Source organism: Phalacrocorax aristotelis, chromosome Z, assembly GCF_949628215.1.
Source record: "Phalacrocorax aristotelis chromosome Z, bGulAri2.1, whole genome shotgun sequence".
Taxonomy (NCBI): domain Eukaryota; kingdom Metazoa; phylum Chordata; class Aves; order Suliformes; family Phalacrocoracidae; genus Phalacrocorax; species Phalacrocorax aristotelis.
Genome location: NC_134311.1, coordinates 845,902 through 871,202, shown reverse-complemented (window position 1 = coordinate 871,202; position 25,301 = coordinate 845,902). Strand labels below are relative to the sequence as shown.

The following is a 25,301-nucleotide window of genomic DNA, read 5'->3' as shown; positions in this document are numbered from 1 at the left end:
AACACCACCGGTTTGTCCTAAGCCAGCCGAGGATTCGGTGTCAAGGCAAGCCCTTGGGGAAGCACTGCAGTGGTCAGAAGAGCTGTTTGGAAACGGAGCTGTTTCCTTCCAGGAACTGCATCTGCTTGGAACTTTTCAGGGTTCAGTTTCAAAGCTGATGCTTCTCTGCCCCCCAGCGGAGGAAGAAACGCACCGCAACGTAAAAGCACAGAGAATCATAGTCAACAGTCTAAGTACGGACAAGCTTAAAATTCACTCTTGGTAACGGGGTGCCTGGTAGTATAAGCTTAAGGAAGCTAATGCAGAGTTTCACTTGGGAACTGCTTATTCCTCCACAGCTGCGTCTGTCCAAGGCATTTGATTTTTGCCTGCCAATATCCTGGTTTGGTCAAAGTTCAAAGATCTTGTAAATTCATGTCTTGTTTTTTAATTTCTCCTTGCAAGAAACAGGCAGGGACGGGCTGGCAGGAGCCAGTAGGAGACGAGAGACAACAGCAGCTGCTTTAACAGCCAAGTACAAAAAACATGCACCATTCAAAAAACCAACGCGTGCACCGCTCCCTCTGCCTGTAGGTGAGGGACCAGGGCACAGGGCAGAACACAGCACATGCAGGGTAAGAGAGCAAATGGCTAACGAGAGGGGGCTGCTGGCTCTTAGCCAGTTCGAGCGCTTGTAGGAAACAGGAGTCATCCACGATTTTCGCGCTGAGATCCCACCAGCTGCCCCAGAGCGCCCTCGGAACCCTGGCATACTAGGAACATGCCAAATACAAGCAGGTTTTTATGCCTATTGCTGAAGAACATTTTTCTATTTCTTAACACAGACATTTTAAGGAACGCTTCTTTCTGAAATTTTTTCATCCAGCATAAGCCTTTTCCATGCCTTTGTAAAGAACAACACATGAAGAAAGCTGGGCTCCTACAGCTCCAGTGAAGCACAGCAGTCGCTGAGATCTCGCACGTGAAGCACTCGCTCCCTTGCTATGGCAAGGGACAACGCTACCCGGGCTGTTTGAACCTGTTCCTAAGGCCGCCAACAACCCCCACATTAGAGCCTCGGCTGAGAGTAGAAAACTCCTAGATTCCACCCTAAATTTATTCATGGGCAGCTCATGGCGGTTCTTCCCCCCAGTAATGTCCTCTACCTTAGGTATTTCAGTTTATTGTTTACTACTACTACTACTACTACCGTTACGCAGAAAAGCATCGGATTTCCTTACTAGCAGTAGGGTCTTTATGCACTCGCATGAAGCAAGACTGAATGAGGACAAAACAAGCAGAAACAGGCAACTTAAAAAATGGGACTGACTAAATGAACACATCTGATGATGAACTGGGTATTTGTGGGGTTATAGAAGTCAAAGTTTGACAAAAAGAAGGCCAAAAATTTCATTTTAGAAACAGAGGCCAGAGAAGGCACCTGAAAAAATAACCGGAACAATGACGATAAAAGGCACCGAAATCAAACTACTGCAAATTTCCTGTAATACTTCAACGCTCACCGCCAAGCGGCTAAAAGATATTTCCTAACTCAACATGTTTCTCAAAAGCTACAAGTAACCCAGCTGATTGAACAGCGCATGCTTAGAAGCAAAAAGCATTTCAGTGAACGGGCTGCTGTGCCTGCGTGTGGGACAACATTGGAGCGTGTTGGTTTTTTCTTTTAACCTTACTCCTACATCTGAAACCCACATGCCATGTACTCCTAGGAGTACGTAAGAAACATTGCAGCATACCATTTAAAAAAAATCTCTAAGAAATAAGGTAAGTCTCTCAGGTTTGATTTTTGTTGGTTTTGTCAGCCCCCGCCCCTCCCCAGACTGCACAAGTTTCAGAATGTCTTTTGTTACCTTTACTTCATCCACAAACGGTTTGTTCTCATCAGGGCCAGGCTCCCTCTGTCCCAGGGAATCAGACAGGAGAGCCAAGGCTTCATCCATCTCTTTTCCTCCCTAACAAAGTATAAACACAGTCGTGAACGCAAATCAGCTGTAAAAATAATTTCATTCATCAAGCTAATATAAGTACTGACGAATGAACTGTCAACTTCAGTGGACAATGAATAACCACCTCTCCCTTTGTGATGACAGCGTAGTGCAACACCTGGGGAAACAACTACAGGATATTTGGACCTAGAGAAAACAGAATTCCAAGAGGGGTTACGGAATTTAATTTAGTGTCTTTTTTTGGTTACACAGAAGCCTAACTGATCTATGGAGAACAGTTCCACGAAAAGACTGGGTTTCGGTAGCTGCCGTTCATTTTGCCAACAGCACCATCGCTGCAGATTAGCTGCTGAGGGAGCGTCAGTCTGAACTGAAACTTATTAACGTTTTATCCTCACAATACGTACGGTCTTTTGCCCGTTCACACCGGTTCCCTTCACAGCCGGTGCGGAGGAAAGCCCTACTACGCCCAGGCGGCAGGAGCGTTACAGCCCCATTCAAAGCAGGCTGGAAACACCAGAGGGAGCCGCCACCGCACGCGCCACGCGGAGACAGGCGGGGGTGTCCAGCGCCACCACTGAACCACCGGGGGGGGGCCTCGTGGTGTTGGATGGAGGTCACGGCACTGCCTGTCCTGCCATTGACCCTGAACCCCGCCTTTCACAGGCTTAACAGGTGGCTTTGCCAGCGCGGTAGCGACGGCGCTCTTACTGCTTTAAATGTTGTCATCCCCTGACCAGGAAAAGAGATGTGCGGCTCGGCTAAGGGCCAAGCCTAAAAACGAAAGCATTTGTACACAGGCAACTACCCGTGCCGACCCGCGGAAAGGAAACGCACACATCCTCTGATGTCCTCAGTAACTCTGGAGGAATCGGCACGGGACTGGGCACGTCCCTCTCAGAGCACGGGGGAGGGGTTTTCACGGGCAGGCTGAAAGACGACAGTGAGTGGAACTCACACGAAACAGGCAGGCCAGTCTTCGCAGTCCGCTGAACATGCAGTGTCCAGAAATTCACGCTTTTTCTTTCCCCCCAGAGGGAACACTTTCTTTCCCCCCAGCAGCCACTATCAGCAACAAATTCCTTAACTTTGCAACAGTCTATACTGGTAAAACTGCCCAGATCGTGCTCTCATTCCTCCTCATTAGCCAGTTCTTTGTTTGGGGTAGAACAGAACAGAATAGAATAGCTCAGCTGCGAAGGACCGGCAACCATCATCTAGCCCAACGGCCTAACCCCTTCAGGGCTGACCAGAAGTTAGCGCACGTTATTCAGGGCATTGCCCACGGGCTCTTTAGCACTGGCAGGCCTGGGGCATTGACCACCTCTCCGGGAAGCCTGTTCCGGGGTTTGGCCACCCTCTCGGTACAGAAATGTAGGTCCTAGATAAGGATCTACAGAAAAGGCGGCTTACTGAGGTAGAAGCTAGAGGAGCTGCTGAGTGCACTGAAGAAACCTTAGCAGCAGCGATAACGTCTGAGGAATCTGCCGGCTTCTCACCCTCCTTGGTTTTCTGAAACAAGACACAGCATCATTACTGACACAGAGGAGCTGTGGACATCTCAGACCTAGGCTGGAGAAATAAGAGAAAAATTTAGAGATGGCTGCATCCAGCTCAGGGCTCCTCAGCACGGGACAGACACGGGGCTGTTGGAGCGGGGTCAGAGGGGGCACAGAAATGCTCCGAGGGCTGGAGCCCCTCTGCTGTGTGGCCGGGCTGGGAGAGCTGGGGTTGTTCAGCTGCGGAAGAGGAGGCTGCGGGGAGACCTTATTGCCGCCTTTCAGTGCTTAAAGGGGGATGATATGAAAGATGGGGGCAATCTCTTTAGCAAGGCCTGTTGTGACAGCTCAAGGGGTGATGGTTTTAAACTAAAGGAGGGTAGATTTAGACTGGATATAAGACAGAAATTTTCTACCCTGAGGGTGGTGAAACCCTGGCCCAGGTTGCCCAGAGAGGTGGTCCATGCCCCATCCCTAGAGACATTCCAGGCCAGGCTGGATGGGGCTCTGAGCAACCTGATCGAGTTGCAGATGTCCCTGCTCACTGCAGGGGGTCGGACTAGATGGCCTCTAAAGGTCCCTCCCAACCCAAACCATTCTATGATTCTCTTTGGAAAGCCTTCATTTCTCTGCCTGTTTCCTCCTGTGTATATCAGAAGTAGCTCTACTTATTTCAATGAAGATCAGCAGAGTTAGGTGAACAGACAAGCACGGACCAATAACAGAATAAGCGTTATACCTCTGAGTCTTAATTCTTGACTTTTTTTGGAATCCACTCAGCAGCTACCTGGGCTGCCTGCAATGGAAGGCTGAACAGAGAAATAGGTAGCCGACTGCAAAAAGGACCAGCCCCCCATACAAGTTATGTTGGAAGACGACAACTAAGAAAAGGTAGTAAAGCCAACTTGGGGAGCTTCCATGTGATAGAGTTCCAGCCCACCAGGAGAGCTGCCCTCTACTTTTGCCTCCAGTCAATACCCTCTGGCCCACGGTTTGGGGTAGCAAACGGAGGCATTCAGACTGTGACTGTGAACAGCATTCCCTTAGACAGAATACACATATTTCAGCGACTTACTTAAGGCTGCCTGTTGAAAGAGCAAGATCGGTGAAAAACCCCAAGTTTTATGTATCATTCTTCATTTAAACAACTCCTTATAAAGTTGGTTCCTTTTGAAAAGGGACCATGCTGTGTGCTACCTCTGATGGGCACATCAACTCTGCTTTGGTTCAGCAGTAAGACGTTAAGCAAACGCAGTTTGCGGCAGCTCAGGGAACTACCGTACTGTCACAGGCAAAATGATTAAGACAAGGCACTCGCCGTGCTGAAATCCTACTAGTACTTCCTAAGCAGAACAGAACTGGTTTCACAAGCAGATTCTGTTGTTAAAACAAAAGAAATTACTATTTCTAAATTGTTTCTAGCCTGAGGGAATACAGGAACGCTGAAGACGATTACATCAGAGTCTACTCTTTGAGGTTTGATTGTTTCCCTACCTGAACTTTGTCCACAGCAGGTTTCTTGTCACCTGGATCAGGCTCCCTCTTTCCTAGGCTACCGGACAAGACTTCCAGTACTTCATCTGCCACGTGACCAACCTGTAAGGGTATCGATACAGTAAAAACCAATCCTTAGTTTGGAGCTCAGCTGCAGCTGAAGAAACCTGTTCATATGTTACCACTGCCAGCCCCACATTACTTCAGGTAAAAATTGATACGTGAACTAAAAAAGGTAATGCTTCTCTCCCTAATTGTCTTCACATACTTGGGATCTGCTGAGTTCAAGGCACAAGGAAACTCTGACAGGCGTTGCTCTGTGAAGAGGCTTCTGCTTTCCAAAGACTTAGTCGCAGCTAACATACTCCACATGGGGCTGGTTTGTTTGCTTTGGTGTTTAACAGAAGCAGAGACATTCTGAGAACGGGTACAAGAATGCCAGCCATTACTGCCATCTCCCAAAACACTCAGCGGGACAACTACCATTTTTTTGCAGACTTCTGTCTTTTCCTGCAGTACCTATTAAGTTCACAAAGAGCATCCCCTCTAGAGCATTAAGAGCTAAAGCAGGCCACCAGAACTGTCAGCCTGACTTCCTCTATTAAGAAGGGCACTGACCTTCCCTGTTCAGTTTGTGCTTGACTTGGTTATTTTGGAAAGCACTCGGCCCTTGTGGCTTACCTCTACGCAGGAAGAATACGCAATATGGGAATAACCCCCGTGACAGTACGCGGCACCACTGCACAAAGGCAGCACTGCGTTGTGCTTTAGTTCCAGGTAAGACTACTCACTGAAGACACAGCTGATGGAGCTGAAGACTGCACAGTGCAAGCTGTGGCACGAGGGACTACTACAGCCTCAGCAGTTTTTGCAGACACAGGATCTGAAGGTTTCTGAAACAGAGCAATTACGGTGTGTTTTACTGGGTATGCTCAGAAGCCCAAAATCTACCTGTTAAGTGGCTTTTTGGGTTTTTTTAATACAGTACAAAACAAGAAAGAAAGATCTACCTTGAAAGGTAGAAGCCCCTCAGTTAAGGACTAAGTGCCAATACTGCACGTTCCACTGAAAGCAACGGGGTGGGGGGGAACAGAAACAGAAGAAAATACATTTCTTGAAAGAAGAGTAGCATTATGTCATGTTAGCAAAACTAGCAGTATCAGCATCTTCAATGAACTAGAAAGGCATACTTGGGATGTGCTGCTGGGCGTCGATGGTGTGTATTGTACTGCAGGCTGTGCAGCGCAGGCAAAGTGTTTTGAAAAGTCATCAACAAGATCGTAATCACTCAAAGGCTGCAAAAAAGATACATGTGGTACAGGTGAGTCACTGCCTGTTTTCAATTTATTTTTTCAAGAACCATATTTCAGCTAGCCAGAAGCAGGAAAACTTTTGTAGCCTACTCCGAAATAACCTTTCCCATTTACGTGCAACAAACCAGCATGAATTTTGCAGTGCATAAAGTTAAGAAAACCACTGTTCAGAATGAGTCAGTTGCTTTGTTACCAAAGGTCAATATAATGTCGAGAATGTTATATTCCATGCTGTTTCCAGGGCTACTTGGAAAGGAAAACGCAACCTCTTACCTAGAAAAACAATGCTAATTATTACTAGATAGTATTTACTATAACAGCATCATCGTGTTATAATACTTCAAGTATAAATTACACTTAGGTAGTAGAAAGCAGCACCATTAGATTATGATTCTCCCGTTTGAATTTTGTTTTCTTTTTTTCCAGCAGAAGCAGCATTCCCTCAGAGGCAGTATCAGCACAGAGTTCTCTTAGCTTGTGCACCGACTGCTGACCCTCTGTGTTTTAGACTGTGCATGTTTTAGGGAGAAGTGAATAAAGTGCCCTTTTAGCTCCCTACTCTATGATCCATTACAGTCTGTTGATACTGTGTGACCTAGTACCATGTGATCTATAGACTGCCGCGATCTATTACTAATGTACCTGGCATCCTTCAAACTACTGCTTACGCCTAAATGTTTAAATCTTTGCTAGCAGTGACTGCCATTCACTTGCTACGTGGAGCTTAATTGGTTAGGGCTCATTTGGTCAAATTCATAAAAATAAGAAAAGTGACATCTCTCAGGTAGGAGGTCTCCTATTTTCCCTCCCGCTTCCCTCCCTTTCTTGACCCCTGCCCCGAAGTCTTTATAACAGGTCTCATCACAGAAGGCCGTACTTTTCGTAAAGACCGAATTCCTCCACTAAATCAAAAAGCATTCAGGCAATAACTTTTTCACAGAAGTACTGCCAGGTACTTAAAAGTAATGCCTGGGCTTAAGGGTATGCATAATGGAGCCCTCTTTGAAATCATGAAGGAGGACGAACTTTGCGTTCACCAGGAATCAAGGGGCAACTGTAAGTGACTGAAGGTTTTTCGGGTATTGACGTAACTTTTTTGTTTTGCTGGTTTTGGTTTCACAGATCTAAATTACTGATGATACCACAGGAATACTGGCGAACCCATCCTGCTCAAAACCGCCTTCTTCAAGTTATAATTAGTGCTGACAAAAATACGGCAACGTATCGCTTCGATACCCCTGTGATGCACTTACAGAACCAGCATTCAATTGTATTTGTGCCTCTGACTGATAGGGGTGGAAGAGCAGAGGAATACTCGTTCTTCTACTAACCACTTCATCCTTTTGGCAGAAGACCCCATGATTCTGAGCTCATCTTCTCTTCGGCTTTGTACTGGACTTCAGTCAAATTAGGAGTCGACCTCCCTTAACACACGCCACGTTCCTCTCCCGGAGCTTTTCCTTTTCTCGTGTGTGCCACCTCTTTTGTACTCCCTGTGGAACAGGAAGGCTTGTCTCCTGACATCGGCGCCTGGTTCCCTCAGAGCATAGCTGCTCTTTTTGCCTTATGGCATACATGTCAGGTGTTCCTTCTGTGCAGCTCTCATACCTCACCCACTCACAACTGCGTGTCTAAGAACTGACAGGAAAATTTAGAGATGTAAAGTCTTTTCATCAATGCCTTTGCAATCCTCCGAGTTTCAGGCTTGAAGAATACAAATGACTTCACATTGCTGCTGCAAAAGGCCCAGTGCCATTCTTGCTCAGACTGGTCCTGACCTTCACGCTCATTTCAGAAGAATGGAGGTTACGTGGACTTTCCCAGGTTTGGCAGCACTCCTCAACTCACAGTATTTCCAAAGTGAGGCCCTCTGTTTTTTCAGTGCACGGTTCCTTTGCTTGTCCTAATTTTTGCTTTCCTCCCGTGCGTTTTCAGCAAACCTTTGTAACCTTCTCTTTAAATCTTTCCAATCTATCTCATACTTTCTAGGCCACGACAGATACTTTCTGCAAAGTCCAAGTTGTTCTTTGTGATTAGGAGAATGCTCACAGCAGCCTTCTCCTTCTCTCCACTTGTGTTCCTTTATATTTGGTGACTAATGAGACAAAACTGTCAAGAAAACAGATTTTTCCTGCCTCGCCTCTCTCTGTCCTTCAACGGCTCCAACAGACTTCTACAGAATACCTGACAGTAACTCCCCATACGGCTTTTCTTCGTGCCAGCAGTCATTTTTGTATCTCTCTCTTATCTTTGTAATCTCTAAATGTTTTTCTTACCGTGAGCCCTTCATTCACCGCCAGTGAATTTCAGTAAAGCCAGCGTTCACTTGACACTTCAGATCAGCAGGTTTTGTGCAAGGAAGTGAACCCTCAAGCAGACCAAGATACTTACATAATGACGCAGGGAGAAGTGATGAGAGACAGGGAGAAAACAGGGTACCTATCCACACCCCTACAATACCGTCAGCTTTCTAACCTTAGGTATTTCTTCAGGCTCTGGCAGCATTGGCATTCCATCTGTATCCTAAAGGTAAAGTAAGCATTATTAACATCTTGCCATTGTTATAAGAGGTGCCATACTCCATAATCACCAGCGAAATGATACAAAATAAATAATACACCCAAGATGAAATCAGGGACACAGTAACAGGAATTCCCCCAAACAGGGAATTCTTACATGGCGAGGTAAGTGGATAAAAAAGGCAAATGTGATGTCTACCCAATACAAATGGGCCAAGAGACCAGAAAGTGTTCATCCCTATCGGCACCATGCAGCAGGAATTAATTCCATAGTTAAACAGCAGGAATTCATCCAGTAGTAGAACAAGCTCTGAGCGCAACCCCCAAACTTTTACACTTGAACGAACGCGGGGTTAAATCCAGGGTCTGTAAGTCAGGCAGCCCTGCGATCTCTAAAACGAGCGATAAAACTCCTCCTTTCAAATCAGAACGTTAACATCAGGCTCCAGCAAGGCCAGTTTATAGAGCAACCTTGTTAGCATCAGTTATACTAATAACCACCGCAAAGACTGTCAATTCTGAACTTTATCCTCCGTCACTTGAAGTGACGAGCTGAAAAATCGGGTGCGATTTTCACACCACTTACAACAGCGTTTCAAGGTTACATTACAACGTCATACCCAAGAGCACTTCTGTAAAGGGATGGATTTTACAACACCGAGGTTTAGGATCAGAAGCAAGTAACACCACTCTTGGAGAAGAAAAGTGTGACTTTGGAAGATCCGATCTTTGCTCAGAGTGCCTAGAAAACCCAGTCATGCCCACAAAAGGAGGGCAGGAAACCTGAGATACAGAAATCACCAACCGGAGAAAGCCATTGGTTAAATAACCACTTCTGCTTGTTTTCCAGACATCCTTTCCCTCTCTGTGACAAAAGAAAGTGTCAGATGCAGTGCCCTATCTACAAAGCAATGGAGATACCAAAAACTTACCAACTCCAGTAACAGGCTGTATTCTGGAGGTACCGTGTCATTACGTTCTCCAGCCTTTTCTCCTTCTTCAGCTCTTGCCTTAAAAACACAGAAAAAAAATGGAAGAAACAAAACAAACAAAAAAATCACTTAGGGAAATTAAAATAAAAACTCAAAGGACACTCAAAGAGTCTTCAGCCTACTGTTTGACAAAGTACTAGCATCAGATAAAATTATTTCATATATAAAGGTATTAAAATTCCTCAAGTCATTGCTATCAAATTGCTGTGGTAAAATCACCATGGCTTCAGAATCAATGCCATATGTGAATATGGCCTTTTTATCTTAAATTCTAAAAAAATTCGGGCACTATCCAGAGCCATAACTTTTAGAATTTTTGGGGTGTAGAAAATCCACAGGTTTCCTTGGATTTCATCACTGCAACTACACAAGCCATCATTTTGTATCTTTTTCCACCATCCTACAGAAACACAGCTTTTAATCCTCTGGACCTCCTTCATAAAGCAGTGCATTCACTAAGTTATCTGAAGGCCCAGGCTGACTGCATCTGCAGTACAACACATGCTTTTTTGTCAAAACTGAGCTCCAACATCTTCTCTCGGCAACGAACGATTTCTGCCACTTCCCTGTCCTTTGTTTGCTCTGAGCTGTAAGGGAAGGTGGGGAAAATAACTGATATTAGGAGGGTTATAGGCAGAGTTTGCAAAAGTAAACTAAAAAGTCCAAGTTAACATGCAAACACAAGGCCGCTGCTAAGATCTAACTGCTGAAGGAAAACGGAAGTCATAGAAGACACAGCGAAAGGCAAGACCCAAATCAGAAAAATAACAGGGTCGGATAGAAAAAGGACTACGTGCACTAAAACCCCCAAAAGTTAATTGAAGAAATGGAATGGCAAATACATGCAAAGCAAGAGCTTGCTATAAACTGTACCCAGTGCCTGGGGGAAAAACAGCAACTATAGCTAACACAGGGACAGGTGTACGTATGTGTGCTTGTATAGCCAAATGAAATGCTTACCATTTGGCAGACCACTTTGCTATATTCTATTCCACCTGTATCCACTCAGCATTTCTTCATTTCTTAATTTTCTTAATCACGTAAGACTCAGACATTCCTTAGGCCTTTCATACAGAAGCTGCTTTGTTATTATTTTACACATTTGTACAGAATCTAACAAAGAGGACCCGGGATATCATGGAGGAGTCTGAAAGCTGCTGTAAAAAGGAGTAAGGTTATACCTCTGACACCTCTACAACAGGGCTAAGATATTCTTCAAGTTCAGGTTCAGGTCCACCAAGAGTATCAAGGAAAGCTTGCACCGCACCATCTCCTACCTCCTGTATTTAAGAAAATATGTAAATCATTTCATTATTTCTTTAGGTTGATGGAGGTTTTACCTTACATGTCTTTTATGCTGTGTATGTGAAGGAAACAGCTGGCACCAGAGCGGTCGCTTCTGGTCGGCTTTACCCGATTTCCTTAACATCACGTTGCAGGATACAGCAAATTACGTGATACAATTAGCACGGTCTAATCAAGGCCCATCTCCTCGTAAGGAGGGGGGGAAGAAAAAGGCAAGGAAAAAAAGCACAATTGCCATATGCTCTGAAATGGCAAACCCAGAAAGCGTAAGGTCACACTTGCTCTCCACAGAAGAAAAAAGAAAGGCTTGTAAAGCATGAGAAAATGACATCACAGCCAAGCTTTAAACACACCTCACACAGCTTAGCAAACACCTGCTACTCAGAATAACTACAGTTACTCTGCAGGAGAATCCAGAAGGAAAAATCATCTGACCCATTAAGGCTGGATCTTTGAGGGACAGTAAGAGTCTGAGCAACGGCAGTTCTTGTAATTCCTACACTTCCTGTGATAAAGACGATTTACAAATGAAGATGCAGACGATGAGCATCTTTACAGAATCAGGCACACGTAAAATACGACACGTGCTTTAAAGTTTAATTACAAGTTAGCTAGTCAAAGAATGACTAAGTATACTTCTTTTCATTTTGTTTTCTTCTCCTTAGGAGGCATGGAGGTCTTGACTGAACTCGCTGCTTGTGCTCGCACGATTTCTCCTTCCTTTGGTTTCATTTACGTAAGGGCAAAACGAGATACAGAATTACAGGCAAATTTGTAAAAATAAAAGGAAGGGGAAAATCATCAAGATCGTTTTAAAGCAAAATATTAAGATAATGATGGCATTACTTCATTGCAATAAAGGCATGCGATGGCAAGAAAAATACCAATACCTCTGGCAGACTCCTTTCTTCAGCAGGAGCAGCACTGCAGCTAAAGACAGAATACAGGGCCTCTGCAAGCTCAGCATCTGTCATGGGATTCTGAGCAAGAAAATGCAAACTAGGTTATGATCAGTAAAGTGCAACTACCAACGCTGTCAAGCACGGTTTAAAGTCCGACTGTGCCCCATGCCGACTCACACAATGACCTCATAAGCACATGCTGCTGTCACAGAAGAATCAAAGGTATTTCTCCTCGCTGTTGATTCATTTTCTAGGGAACCTTTTATTTTTATGTTAAATTTCTAAATTTCTAAACAGTAAGATTAGGCTGCCTTAGAGAACTCTTTTGCCAAGTACAGAAATTCAAGTAATCTTTGCTAAAGACATCACAAGAGACTCCTGCATGCCCAGCTACTATTTCTTCTGTTTGTTATTATTACGCCAGACATCGCATTGAGCATTTATTTGACTGACTTCGGCTTCAGTCAGTCTCCTGAAAATTCCTACTTCTTTATTAAACACATCTGTGCCAAATTCTATTTAGTTTTATACACATCTATGTCACCTGGCACCCCACAGCCCTCTCCCACATCCTGGGATTTTTGGAAGACAAGCAACATCTCTATTTCCTAGGAATCCAATGATAATTGGGTTACTTTCACCTCCCAATATATAAAAAAACAAGTCTCGATCGCTGGCTTTTCTGAATCCAGTGGAGACCCGGCCCGGCAGTCAGCTCAAAACACAACTAACTTTGTTTGTCGACACCTTACTGTCCTCTGCTGCAACACACACGGGATGGTATCATTTCTGTATTACTGACAACAAGACTAAAATGCAACTGTGCAAATTCTGTTTTACCTCCTAACAGATCAAAGTGACAAATACTGGATCAATGTAGTAGTGAGAAACTACAGACACATTTTAGAGACCAATCTTCTAAAAAAAAAAAATTTAAAAAATGTAAAATACCATAACATCCAGATAACTGTAAGCAGGATCAGTAAGCAAATCATCTTCAGGTCCACCTAAGGTGTCTATGAGGCTATCTATTGCCAGGTCGTCCATATCAGGCTAGAAAATAAGCAGACCATTACAGAAGTTATCATGCTGTACAAAGAAAAAAAAGTCTGAATCATTTGGTGAATCTGTAGGAAACTCCTGAAAACCAAAGCAAAAGCTTTCTTTCTGTAGGCCCTGCACTTGCCAAATTTTTCAGAGAGAACCGTCCTTAAACTTGTTCATCAATGTCAGTAACAAGATCGTTTCCCTTTATCTATCAGCTGATACCCATGCATACATGGGCAAACATAACTGAAGATGAAGATTAGTGAATTTCATGTTAGTTGTGGCAAAAGTGATTCTAAATAAGTCCTGTTTGACACAACACAAATGACACACCACTAGTTTAGTACCTACTCTTTCAGATAGTCCTTCACCACCACACGTAACTACTACTTAGCAAGACTTCAGCAGTTACCACTTCATTTTTTTCTGAAACTGAAGCGTTTTAGAGAGAGAAATACTCTCTGGAGACATTTTTACAAGGGAACCATTTGCTGGGACTGTTTACCAACCTCAGTGCTTGACTGATCAGCTGCAGTAACCACACTTGTACCAGATGCACCTGCACCTGCATCCCCTGCGCCTGCATCCCCTGCACCCGCTGCGCTTGTGCCCGCTGCGCCTGCGCCCGCTGTGGACATCTTCTCAGGCTTAGCCTGGAGGAATAAGAGAACAATTAAGAGATGGCTTTATTAGACACCCAATGTTAGAGATTCTGGAGACAAAGTGAAACAGAGGTGTTCTGCTCTGGCATGCTGTGCTGGTTTTTGCTGGGGCAGTGTTAATTTCCTTCACCATATCTAGCGTGGAGCTGCATTGTGCATTTGTGTTGGGAACAGCACTGATAACCCAAGGATGTTTCTGTCCCTGCTGAGCAGGGCTTGCACAGAGCCAAGGCCTTTTCGTCTCCTCACCCCACGCCACCAGCGACGGGATGGGGGGTGAAGGTGGGGGAAGGAGGAGGAAAGGGGGATGTTGGGAGTGATGGTGTTTGTCTTCCCAAGTCACCAATAGGCGTGATGGAGCCCTGCCTTCCTGGAGATGCCTGAACACCCGCCTGCCCGTGGAAAGGAGTCAGTGAACTCCCTGTTTTGCTTCGCCTGTGTGTGCTTCCCAATTAAACTGTGTGGTTTAGCTGGCAACTCAGCCTCACACAGCTGCTTGCTCACTCCCCCACCGGCGGGACGGGGGAGAGAATCAGAAGGGTAACGCTTGTGGGTTGATATAAGACCAGTTTAATACTTAAAATAAAACACTAACAATGACAACAATAATGCAGTGAGAAGGAGAATAATGAGAGAGGTGAAACCCGGGCCGGGGAGGGCGGAATGAACAACCAAATCAGGCAGCTCGTGACGCAGCCGCTCACCCCCTCCCAACCCACCGCCGCCAGCCCCCGAGCCACAAGCACCCCTCCGCGCCCAACTGCCCCCGTTTTGTACTGGTCATGGTGTCACAGGGTACGGAATTAACATCTCTTTGGCCAGTTGGGGTCAGCAGTCTGGGCTCCCAGCCTCCAGCCCACCTGGCAGAGCACGGGAAGCTGGAAAGGTGCCCGACTACTAGAGGCGCTACTTAGGGACGCTGAGCTGCTACTTAACAGCAACTACAGCATCAGTGTGCCACCGGCACTTTACCAGCTACAGTGGAGAGAATTCACTCCATCCTAGCCAAAACCAGCACAACTGTCCTTATCTCAACCCACGAGCTTTCTCACTTTCACCATTCTGATTCCCTCCCCCACTCCACCAGTGGGGGAGCGAGCGAGTGGCTGCGTGGGGTTTGGTGGCTCGCTGGCGTTAAACCATGACACATGCACATCTACTGTCCCTTTTCATCTATACTTTGAATAAAAAAGATAAGCTGTTTCTACCTACTGGCTGCCTGGTCTGGAAGTTGAGTACCTGCAGCTTGCATGATACTGAGTCCAGCCTAAAACATCCACTCTGAGGCTGCACATATTTTTTTTGACTCAGCAACTGGCTAACACAGCTGCACAGCATTCAGATGCCTCGGCAGAGTGAGCTACCATCTACCTGCAGTACTACGGAGACTTTCGTGGTTCAGCCCCAGGCAGCAACTAAGCACCATGCAGCTGCTCGCTAACCGCCCCCACCCCTGTGGGATGGGGGAGAGAATCGGAAGGGCCAAAGTAAGAAAACTCGCAGGCTGAGATAAGAACATTTGGATAATTACAAGAAAACAGTAATTACAATAACAGCAATAATAGTAATATAATGAAAGAGAAATAACGAGGGAGAGAGAGATATGAACCCCCAGGCAGAGGAAAAACAAAATTCCAAACCTCAGACGATACAGCCGCTCACCACTCGCTGACCGATGCTGCCGGTCCCCAAGCCACGACTGCTGCCTGCCCTCCCCCAGCCACCTCTCCCCAGTAACATACTGGGCATGATGTCACATGATACGGAATATCCCTTTGGCCAGTTTGAATTCGCTCTTTTAGCTGTGCCTCCTCCCCTCCTGGCTTCTTGTGCACCTGGCAGAGCATGGGAAGCTAAAAAAGTCCTTGGCTAGTATAAACACTACCAACAACAACTAAAACATCAGTGTGTTATCAACATTATTTTCATACTAGGTCCAAAACACAGCACTAGGCCAGCTACAGTGAAGAAAATTAACTCTATCTCAGATAAAACCACGACAGAGGCACACTCTGTTTCCAGCATGATTTTGCTGCGACAAAGAAAGGATGCAATTTTAAGTACTCTGCCTCTTTCTTTTGCTTTGCCAGTAACAGAAGTCTGCAGTGCAGAAGGACTATGAGGCCCCTTCCAAGTCTCTCTGGAAAGCTTTAATGCACATGCAATAGTTCCCCATACACCATTAACACCAGCAGCAAATGCTGCTCAAACAGGTAGGGGGAACACTGCTTCAGGGAGTTAGGTGCAGGAGCAACACCAACACAACATGCAGACTTCTGCATGACTAACGTTCCCATTTACTGCAAAAAAAAGTGGGTTGTAGAAGAGCTGCAGGAGTCCTTCATGTTACTCCCGCCTCATCACCCAGACTCAAGCAGACCAGAAGACCAAAAGATCTGCATCCTGACTCTACTGCCCACTTGCTCCAGCTCTTTCTCCACTTGCCCCTCCAAAATGACCCCTCCCCAACTTTTCCCCCAACCTTTCTCTTCCTAGTGTTTTTCAGAGTCTTGCGGTCAGGGTCTACAGGCTGCCCTACTGCCAACGGATCACCTGCTGACCTGCTGCATTTGGAGCCAACACTGCTACTACCAACATGCCTAAAAGTCCACAGGTGAAGGGGTTCCATGATGGAAATGCTCATATAAACAAAGTGTTTGCTTGACCGGCCAGACCGACCCTTCTGTTCACCTTCAGCGGCGAAGGTGCAAGGGAAGAGACCGACAAAGAACGAACCAGGTACACCCACGTAGCTGCAAGTCGCTCGCAAAAAGCTTGCATGAGTGACAGAGGAGCCCCAAACACGGAACACACGGGAACAGGCCTACAGTTCCGACCACCTTAGTGTCGCTTGCTTGGCTGACACCCAGAGGGCGTTGGACAATGCAAACAGACGTACAAAGAGGACAACAAAAGGTAGATGCACATCGGGATCACCAACCGCCAGCACAAACTACCAAGACCACGGGGCCGGGCAGCTCTATCTGCAGCTAATGCTTATCCGTTAATGCTGTCATGGGTTAGCTGGAAGTGGCACATTCAGGCTGTTGTTTAACTTAATTAGTGGGTGAAGAGTGAAGTTTCTAAGTCCCAGATTTTAGAGCAGGACAAGGAGGTTTGTCATACATGCTTTGAAACGAAAGACAGCATTTGAGCTTTTCTACATTGTGGTTTTTGGAAGCTCAGTCTCACAACATTCAGCACAAGAATCCCCCTTGACGTGGATTTCTAACCCCTGCATTTACAGAAAAAATAACAATTGGATGGCTACTTCTGCTATACCTTTGCTGTTTCTCTGGAGGTTGCTTGCGGAGGCTGGTGAGCTTCAGCTGTAGTTAATTCTCCTGCATGATTTGGTTTAGAGGTTGCTGTCACAGAAGGTGAGGTTTGGCTTTTTGCCTGTGCAGAGACAGACTATTATCATTAGATACAGAAATACCTAGGGGCTGGCTTTGGTTTTCTTTGTTTGTTTGTCTATTTTTTTTTTTTGAAAGAAAGATCAAGAGAAAGAAAGAGCGAGCAAGAGAGCAAGGGCGAAGGAGCGAGCGAAAAGGTGAAAGAGGGACAGAAAAGCGAGACAGGAAAGAGAAAGAAAAATACCACAAGAAGCCCTCATTCAAAAGAGAGAAAAATTATGCACCTTACACCACTGGGTTCCTTTTGCCTCTCTTCAGGCAGCTCTTTATTTTGAGACTCTGTTGGCTGTCATAAAATAAAAAACTGAGACCATTTACTCTTCCTGCCATTCAAAGCCATGGAACACGGCCTACACTGGTTCAACTAAGCACACGACAGATTAAAAGGCGGCCATCGGAACATGGCCTAAGCTGCTGTGAGGCAATAATGGATCCTGACTGTTCCCCCCAACACTGCGTTTCCACACCTGTCAGCTCCCAGCTCTCTTGCACACAGGTATGTTCCTAATCACACAGCAGTTTCCTGTGGCACAGTAGCAGCAAAGAGCTTAGCCTCTTTTTTCAAAGTTAGTCAAAGACCAAAGTACGACAACTTGCCAAAGCTGGAAAGGAAGTATTTACCTTGGTTGACTGCATGTTTTTTCCAGACTCTGCTTTGGTGGTTGGTGCGGACTGAAATATATTCAGACAGAGATTAATATGCTTGGCTATTTCTAAGGGGTCGGCTTATACAGAGAATATCAGACAGGTTCATACTCTTGAGCACACATGCTGTGTAACTAGTATAGAGTGCTTTGATCTTGCAGCTTACAACACCCTGGCACAGACCTCCCCTCCAGCCATCTAAGAGCACTCACGTGTGCGCGCACACTCCTCATACGAAGGATCGAAAAGGGAGGGGAAGAAGATACTAAGCAAAATGTAAGGAACAGTTTGATTTACACCTGCAAATTTTCTGCAGCCGTGCCACAAAATTGATTCCCGTGATTCACCTCAAGTCAAAGTACAGTAAGCAGTGAACTGCTACTAGTAGAAACCCGTAAGAACAAACACTGAAAAATTAAAGAACAGCTATTATCTGGTAAGAAGAAAGACAAAATGAAAATGCCAGCCTCCTCCCCATATTTTCTGTGCTATTTTTACTTGCTCTTGCTACTTCAGCTGTGCTACCATTAAGACAAAAAGAGCCAATGTGGCTACTGGCAGGTCACACAGAGATGCCAAAGAGAAGGCTGCTGCCCACTGCATGAGCCTCAGAAGCCTGGGCCACCGAATGGCCAGGGGAGCACACAGAGCAGCCAGGGGAGCGTGATCTGATCTGCCAGGAACAGCACTGGGTGAGCAGGGGACGCAGCGCAGCGGGAGATGCAGACCCTGAGACCGGGGCGCCCTCCCCGTTGGGGCTGGCACCCCGACGCTTCCCCTGGAGCTGCCGGGGGACACCAGTATCGTGCCTCGTTGCACCTTGTCCACCTGCAGCAGAGAAGTTTTGAACCCCACCTGGGAAATAGGGGGCCACAGACAGAAGCCTTCCTCAGCCCCTCTACCCTATTAATACACTGAGCGTCTTTAAAGTTACTACGAGATAAATAACAGTTTTTTTCCCCAGTAGCCTATTAAAAGTCAGCGAACAACCAAAAGAGAAATCTGTTAGGCGGTGATTTAAATGTTTTCATTGCTTTTAGTAGTTTGATTTCAGCTGCCAAATGTTAACGACCATTTAGATACACGCAGTTTCTGTTTTCTAGCCGGCCGCATAGAGAAATTTGCTGAATTTGTTTACCATTTGGTATGCAAGTATTCACACACACACTGAACCACAGATGCTTGGTTGGGAAACCCTGAACATCTATAAAAACCTAGATGCCCGGGCATAAGCTTGGCGGAGCTGCAGACCACAGTAAAGAACTCAACACCGCGCACAGGTAAGTCACACCAGGTAAAATATTGAAAGGGACGACAAAAATTTCCCAAACTCCAAAGTGGGGTAAAAATTAGAAATCACTTAGCCTCTCAGATTCCCCTCTTTGGATTTTCTCTTGACACCCAACCTGATTAAAACACAGTACGTGGCAGGTGCAGCCACACTTTATAGGCTCCCACTTGTACATCCTCATTACATGACGACCGTATGGTTAACTCAAATCAAAACCCATTTGTGTACCTGTACACTAAATGAGACTATGTGGAAAAGGTAGTCCTAAATTTTCAGTTTTTACGCTAAGAAGGTTGGACGTTTTTACGCAACATCTAAAGCAAAGAGTCAGTCAGACACGAGATGTCCTTCGGCAGCAAGGCTGCAAAGAAACGTAACAGAAGTGCAGCATGAGGTTCAAGAAACAGAGTTGGACTTTCCCTGCTGTGGGACTGCTGCCTGCTGAGGACTATAAGTAACCTGCTGTTAGAGCACAAATTCAGGTTTTCCTTACGTGCTTTTCAGAAGAAAAGGAAACAGACCTTTTTTGCAGGACAATAAAATATCTTTACCTGCATTTCCGTCAACACCTGCCACGAACTGTACGGAACATAAGTTCAAATTCTCAGCCTGCCAAAACAGATATTAGCAACCGCGTGTCTTTCGTTTCAATGTTGTAAACACTGTTTTACTGATCACTTCACGTATCTCTTGTGTAGGGTGTGCATTAGTCATTTTCCCTGTGTATCTTTTAAAATGTGCATAATTGCTCATCCTATAAATTTATCTATGACAATGCGAAGAATATTTGGACTCCTAGGGGCAGTTCTTTGATTCAAGACTTAGACGCACATGAAGCTGCTACGGCCACATTAAAACACATGATCATGAACAAACGTGCTCACACACACAGACACACCTATTTGGAGACGCTTTTAGCAATAACAAAGTCCAAATCCAATTCAAAAAATACTGTTACCAGGCGAGACAAACCAACAATTTTAGTTCGAGGCTATACATTCAAAGGCAACTATTCAGTCATCCTTTAAACAGAGCCAGCCGAGAGCGGTCACAGCCTGAAGCCAGAGCATCAGTGTACAGCGTACACTGAACTCCTATGGAGAAGAAGATGCTCCACCTCCCCTTCCACTGCCTGCTGCCACCTGCACTGTGCTGAATCTGAGAGGCCGCATTTTAAACTGACTCGGGAAACTGAAAAATAGCCTGGAAAGGAAAAATGACATTTTTTACTGGTTCCCTAGTTCCCAGTGCAGTTGCACAAAGCCGTGCAAAAGGAAGAGAGCTGACCGGGGTGTGTTTTTGCCGGTGGCAGTGGCGGCACCCTGATTCCTCCATTCCTCCAGCAAAAGCCACAGGGTGCCAGCTCCACCCGGCTCCTCCAACCCCTCCACCTAAGCGATGAGGCTTCGCCTGCACAACAACAATTCCACATTCCTTCCTCTGCTGCAGTAACTCACAGCTTTCTCAGAAGAGGGGCATAATACTGAGGGTCCTTTGAGACAAAGGATTCACACACAGAACTGAAAGCTACAGAGGGGTCCAGGGCACGTGTAAGGGTAGTTGCACACTAGAGCGGCTCTAAGAAAGACAAATGAAACGTGATTGTAGCAGGCAGTTTGGAAAGAGTTGTTAATCTCTAAGAAATTCAGAAATGAAAGGACTCAGCAACCCTAATTCTTTTTGATGAACTCTGCTGTCAAAATGCAGATGACTTGCTTAATCCAGCAGGAGGGAGGCATTAAGAATGCAACAGACATTAAAAGAAACCATTAATTGTCTTCCACATGCAAATGCAGGACACTGTTTTGATGCCGTGAAAAGCCGAAATCAGGACTCAATAGGCTGAACGACTATTAAGCAGGTATTCTGTTCTGCAGTGCTGGACCCACAGGGGATCACTCCTCCTAAGGTGCATCTAACCCAGCACAGGGTTAGATGCATAACTTATACAAGCTTTACATGCACATTTGCTAGTTCCCCCTCCCCAAGAAAAGATATACAGATTCATTCGTTTTCTGATAACTCATTATCATAGGCAGATGTCCTTTGCCCATGCCAGTTGGTGTCTCCGGGTGGTTGTCAGGGGTCTCTGGATGAAGGATATACCCTTCCTCACTGTGTCTGCTAGTTAACTTTTGCTTTCATGCAGTCTCGGTTCTGAGATCGTGTACATACTGTCCTTGAGGAATAGTCTGTTCTGGTTTGGTGTTTGCTCTGCAGTTCCTTATCTTTATGGTTCTGTACCTCTGCTTTTCTAAGGTCAAATGTTGTCATCGTAAATTTGTTTAGGAGCTTCTTGTCTTGAAGCCTTCCTGACTCCCCCAAAGCAACCAGTTTTAGTCACAACAGTTCTAACTCTATCAGTTTCAAAGGAATTTGTGTTTACCAGTCTCACAGCGCTGAAGCACAGTATGCCTCTGCTACTCGATCTTTGTCTTACCTTGCAAACACCAGTTTTAAAGATCTGACTAGAAATCTACCACATTCTTCTACAGTTCTTTCAAATTTCAAGCCGGGAAAGACCATAACTATTCTCAGATCGCTGGCTGGCTTAAGCCGTATGGAGAACAGCATCAGTAATGAACACGATACAAAGGAGTTTGCTCACAAACATAAGAGGAAGATGAAACTGGAAACTTGCAGATTCCTTCATTTACGAGTAACAACGAGCACACACAAATGGAAATGGTTTAATTGTCGTCCAGCTCACTGCTCCCAGCCTGAGTCTTACATGTGCACGTGGAGGAAAAGGGTTTTAAAAGGGTGAGGGGAATGTAGTGGCTAACTTCAAGATGCAGCTAGGCTCTCCTCAGAGGTCCATGCTAAAATGACACGAGGCGGCAGATCCAAGTCGCTGCAACGGAACTTGCCGCCTGATCAAAGGAAAAAGATCACCGTAATGAAGGTGACCAAACATCAGAACGGGCTACCCAGAGATGCTGTGCAATCTGCACTTGCAGGTATTCAAAGCTTGTCTGGCAAGACCTTGAACAGTCTGATTTATCTGCAGAGCTGGCTCTGCCTGGGCTGGAGGGCAGGACCAGACGATTTCCAGGGGCCTCTTCCCACCTCACTGCTGTAAGCCTTCCTTTGTTCCTATCTACAAAAGGTGCAGACAGTCCTAAGTTTTACCACTGCACAAGGCCCTGCTGGTCTACTTTGATATTCAGAAGTGTTTTGGTTTCACTGTTACAATTATGGAAAAGGAAGGAACAGGGGAATCACTAATCATTTGTTTAAATAATATCTGTGAAGTGTGTTAGGCAGCAGAGGCGTAAGGGAGGATTATGACTTCTAACAAGTACATGATTGATGACACAGCTTTGACACTGAAGAAGTTCTACTCATAAGACAGAACAAGCATAAAAGACAAAGGCAAGGAAGCTCGTCAGGCAGGCAAAGATATGAGATTAATGAGAAGGCACAACTGCACGTACACTAAAAGGTGAAACTTGTCCTGAATTCCTTGAATTTCTGAAAAACTACCCTTAGGTAAATAAGCCTCTAATAACACTGGCATGAGCTGTATACATGTCACAGAGTGTGACTGAGCTAAAATTAAAATTAGCATCTCTGTCATAAAATCCTCCGAGTACTCGGTATGGTATTTTTCAGCTATTTTTTGAAAAGGAAAGTAAGCTGCAGAGAAGAAATAATGCAAAGTTACTCAGCATCAAAATATTGAAAAAGAAATTCCATTGCTTCATATACTTGTGCTTAACTGCAAGCCTAAGTTTCTCAGGAATTCATACCTTTGTTTCAGATGGCTTCGTAATTTCTGGTTTTGATGCATCTGCAGAGGGGGACTGCTTCTGAGAGAAGAGAAGTAAATTAATTAATTTCACCTTTGTTACACATACTACTATTAAGCAAGCATAAGCAACCTGATTTCACTAGATATCCAGCTAAAATTTAAGAATACATTATTACTGGGAATTAGAGCTACCATTCTAGGTCTCCTGTCTTGTCTGCATTTCTACAATACACGTACGTAGGAGTTTGACTGCATGATGCCCATAAATCTTCCCACAACATTTTTTTTCTCTGATGTGTACTGAAAGCAAATTTCATATCAAGTATCAAAAAGACTCAGATCCTGCTCTCATACTGAAGCATATATACTTACTGTGCAGGATTCTTCCACATTCCTTTTCCTTTTTATTAAAGGAATTGTACGCTGGGGTTTACCAGTTTGGCACACAAAAGTTTTAGCACTAAATTAGCAAACTCAAATATGCTGAGATAAAAAGGAATAATTAATCTGTATGTAACACACACACAAGTGTTTCCACAAATCCTGCAACCCTTTTGGAAAAGCTGCACATGACACGGTCTGTCTTCCTAGCTTCCGTGATGTTAATCTGAGAACAGCACCTTTTAATTCTGCTGTGACTGTATCAAACTTCCAAGCGCAGAAATTCATCTCTAAGTGTCTCATTAATACTTTATACAGATGCAATGCTACCTCTCTATTCCTGCTTCATGTTCCTCTGCTTAACGCTGTATTTGCCATCTTGATCACAGCAACACATTCACAGTTTTCATTTAAATGAACGGCAGAAGTTAGCAACCTTCTGGATTTTTTCTTCATGTTTACTGTGCCACTTGCTGTACGAAAACACGCACTGACTGACTGAGCTCAGAAGCCATGTTACTATTCCATACTTAGGTGATTTCCTACCTCCAGATGGAAAAGTTTCTAATTTCCAGAACTTTTCATAGTACAAGCATTTCTCAACAACAAGACAGAAGTTGTACAGAAGTCAATAGGTAACGGTATGGCAGTGACAGTGTGCTCTCCCCGCCTGTGCATCCTGCATACCTTGGTAAGAGCTTTGGCTACTCTAAATATATCTACTAGAAAGAATTTGCAGTTGTCACACTACAGAAATGTAAGCAAATATTATCTGCTTCCATATGTGTATAGACATATAGATTGACTCCATACTAGATGGGAACTTTTGTACAGGTGGAGATGCACACAGGAATTTATAGGCCCTCCTACAGCAGGACAGGCAGTAAAAGTTTTTAAGCGACTCTTTTATATATTTCCACTACCACCATGCAGCAATCTGTAGGCAATACCAATTTTTTCTTAATTTGCCCTTTAATAGTTTTTCCCTTGCTTTTCTTTCTTTCTTTCCATGAAATTAACCTGAATTTCTCCTGCATGACTAACAAGGAGGTATCTGTTCTACACCTTCGTATTAGTCACCCTAGTCCCTGTCCATTTAATAAAAACACATTCATCTGAGTCCTTCTCCCCCGCCCCCCTTCTGAAAACTCTTACCAAGCCTTTTTCTTACAATACATGGAATAACTTCTTCCCAAGTTCCAGCACAGCAGCACCACTACAACCTGCAGAAATTAGTGAAAACCTTCCAAATAAACCAGCTGCTTCTTCCTTCTACCCCATCCAGCTGGATGACAGTAACTAGAGGTGAGGAGTTTAAATGCTCAGGGAGGACGAAGAGTAGTTTGGGGATGGAAAACAGTTCAGTGCATGGCTGCTATCAGCAGCTATGGAGAATGCCAAGCCACCCTCCTCAAAAGCATGATTGCTACGCCCCAGATGGCCGCCAACCAGCGCATCACCCACGAGCCCTTCTCTGTTTGCAAACAACAGGTCCAGCGGGGCGCCTTCCCCAGTTGGCTCCCTCACCAGCTGTGTCAGGAAGTTCTCCCCAGCAGCACTCCAGGAACCTCCTAGACTCTTTTCGCTGTCTTGTCTGTTTGGTAGACTGAAGTCCCCCATGAGGACAAGTCTAACAATCACGAGGCTTCACCCAGCTGCTTGCGGAATAATTCATCTGCCAGGTGTAGCCAGAGGGTGCCTGGCACCCAAGTCCCACTACCTGTGACGAAGGTAACAGCACACCAGTGCTTATGCTGTGATCTCAGTCAGAGTGGCCCGGGAGGCTGCACCACCACAAAAAGTCACGGAAGGACTGGGAGAGATTTGCAAAGTACTGGGTGCTGAGAGCGTAGTTGTGCCCAGCCCACAGAGTGGCCCAGCTGTGAGGAACGCCACCCACTCAACGGGCAGGTGCTCCAGCACCCGTGCCTCCCTCACCGAGCAGGCGCTCCCAGCCTCGATGTCGGCCCTGGTGGTGTCCAGGCACTTAGTGGCAGGACAAATGCCCTGTTCTCCCAGGTGACTGCATCCTCTATGACAGCAACTCCAGCAAAAGTCGTGATAGAGCCTTGTTGGGCTTCACGTTCAGGGGAGCATTGGGCTCAGCCTTGCCCGAGGCGAGGAGGGCTCATGGC

At 45.4% G+C, this 25,301-nt stretch overlaps 1 protein-coding gene across 4 annotated transcripts in view; it reads right to left on the bottom strand.

The window, feature by feature from the left end:
• LOC142050080 (calpastatin-like) overlaps positions 1 to 25,301 on the bottom strand; it is a 29,058-nt gene extending 3,757 nt beyond the window's left edge. Inside the window, exons 1-14 of one of the 4 annotated variants that reach the window (XM_075078409.1) lie at positions 22,784 to 25,285; positions 17,717 to 17,767; positions 17,325 to 17,381; positions 16,962 to 17,078; positions 13,527 to 13,670; positions 12,922 to 13,023; positions 11,959 to 12,048; positions 10,945 to 11,043; positions 9,704 to 9,781; positions 8,728 to 8,775; positions 6,130 to 6,234; positions 5,731 to 5,832; positions 4,940 to 5,041; positions 1,851 to 1,952 (exon numbers count right to left, since the gene is read on the bottom strand). In XM_075078409.1, coding sequence (XP_074934510.1) covers positions 1,851 to 1,952; positions 4,940 to 5,041; positions 5,731 to 5,832; positions 6,130 to 6,234; positions 8,728 to 8,775; positions 9,704 to 9,781; positions 10,945 to 11,043; positions 11,959 to 12,048; positions 12,922 to 13,023; positions 13,527 to 13,670; positions 16,962 to 17,078; positions 17,325 to 17,381; positions 17,717 to 17,731 — 1,161 coding nt within the window. In that variant the 5' untranslated portion in view covers positions 17,732 to 17,767; positions 22,784 to 25,285. Of the gene's footprint in view, positions 1 to 1,850; positions 1,953 to 4,939; positions 5,042 to 5,730; positions 5,833 to 6,129; positions 6,235 to 8,727; positions 8,776 to 9,703; positions 9,782 to 10,944; positions 11,044 to 11,958; positions 12,049 to 12,921; positions 13,024 to 13,526; positions 13,671 to 16,936; positions 17,079 to 17,324; positions 17,382 to 17,716; positions 17,768 to 22,783 lie in introns of all 4 variants that reach the window. The other 3 variants (XM_075078412.1, XM_075078410.1, XM_075078411.1) reach the window with 3 other exon arrangements.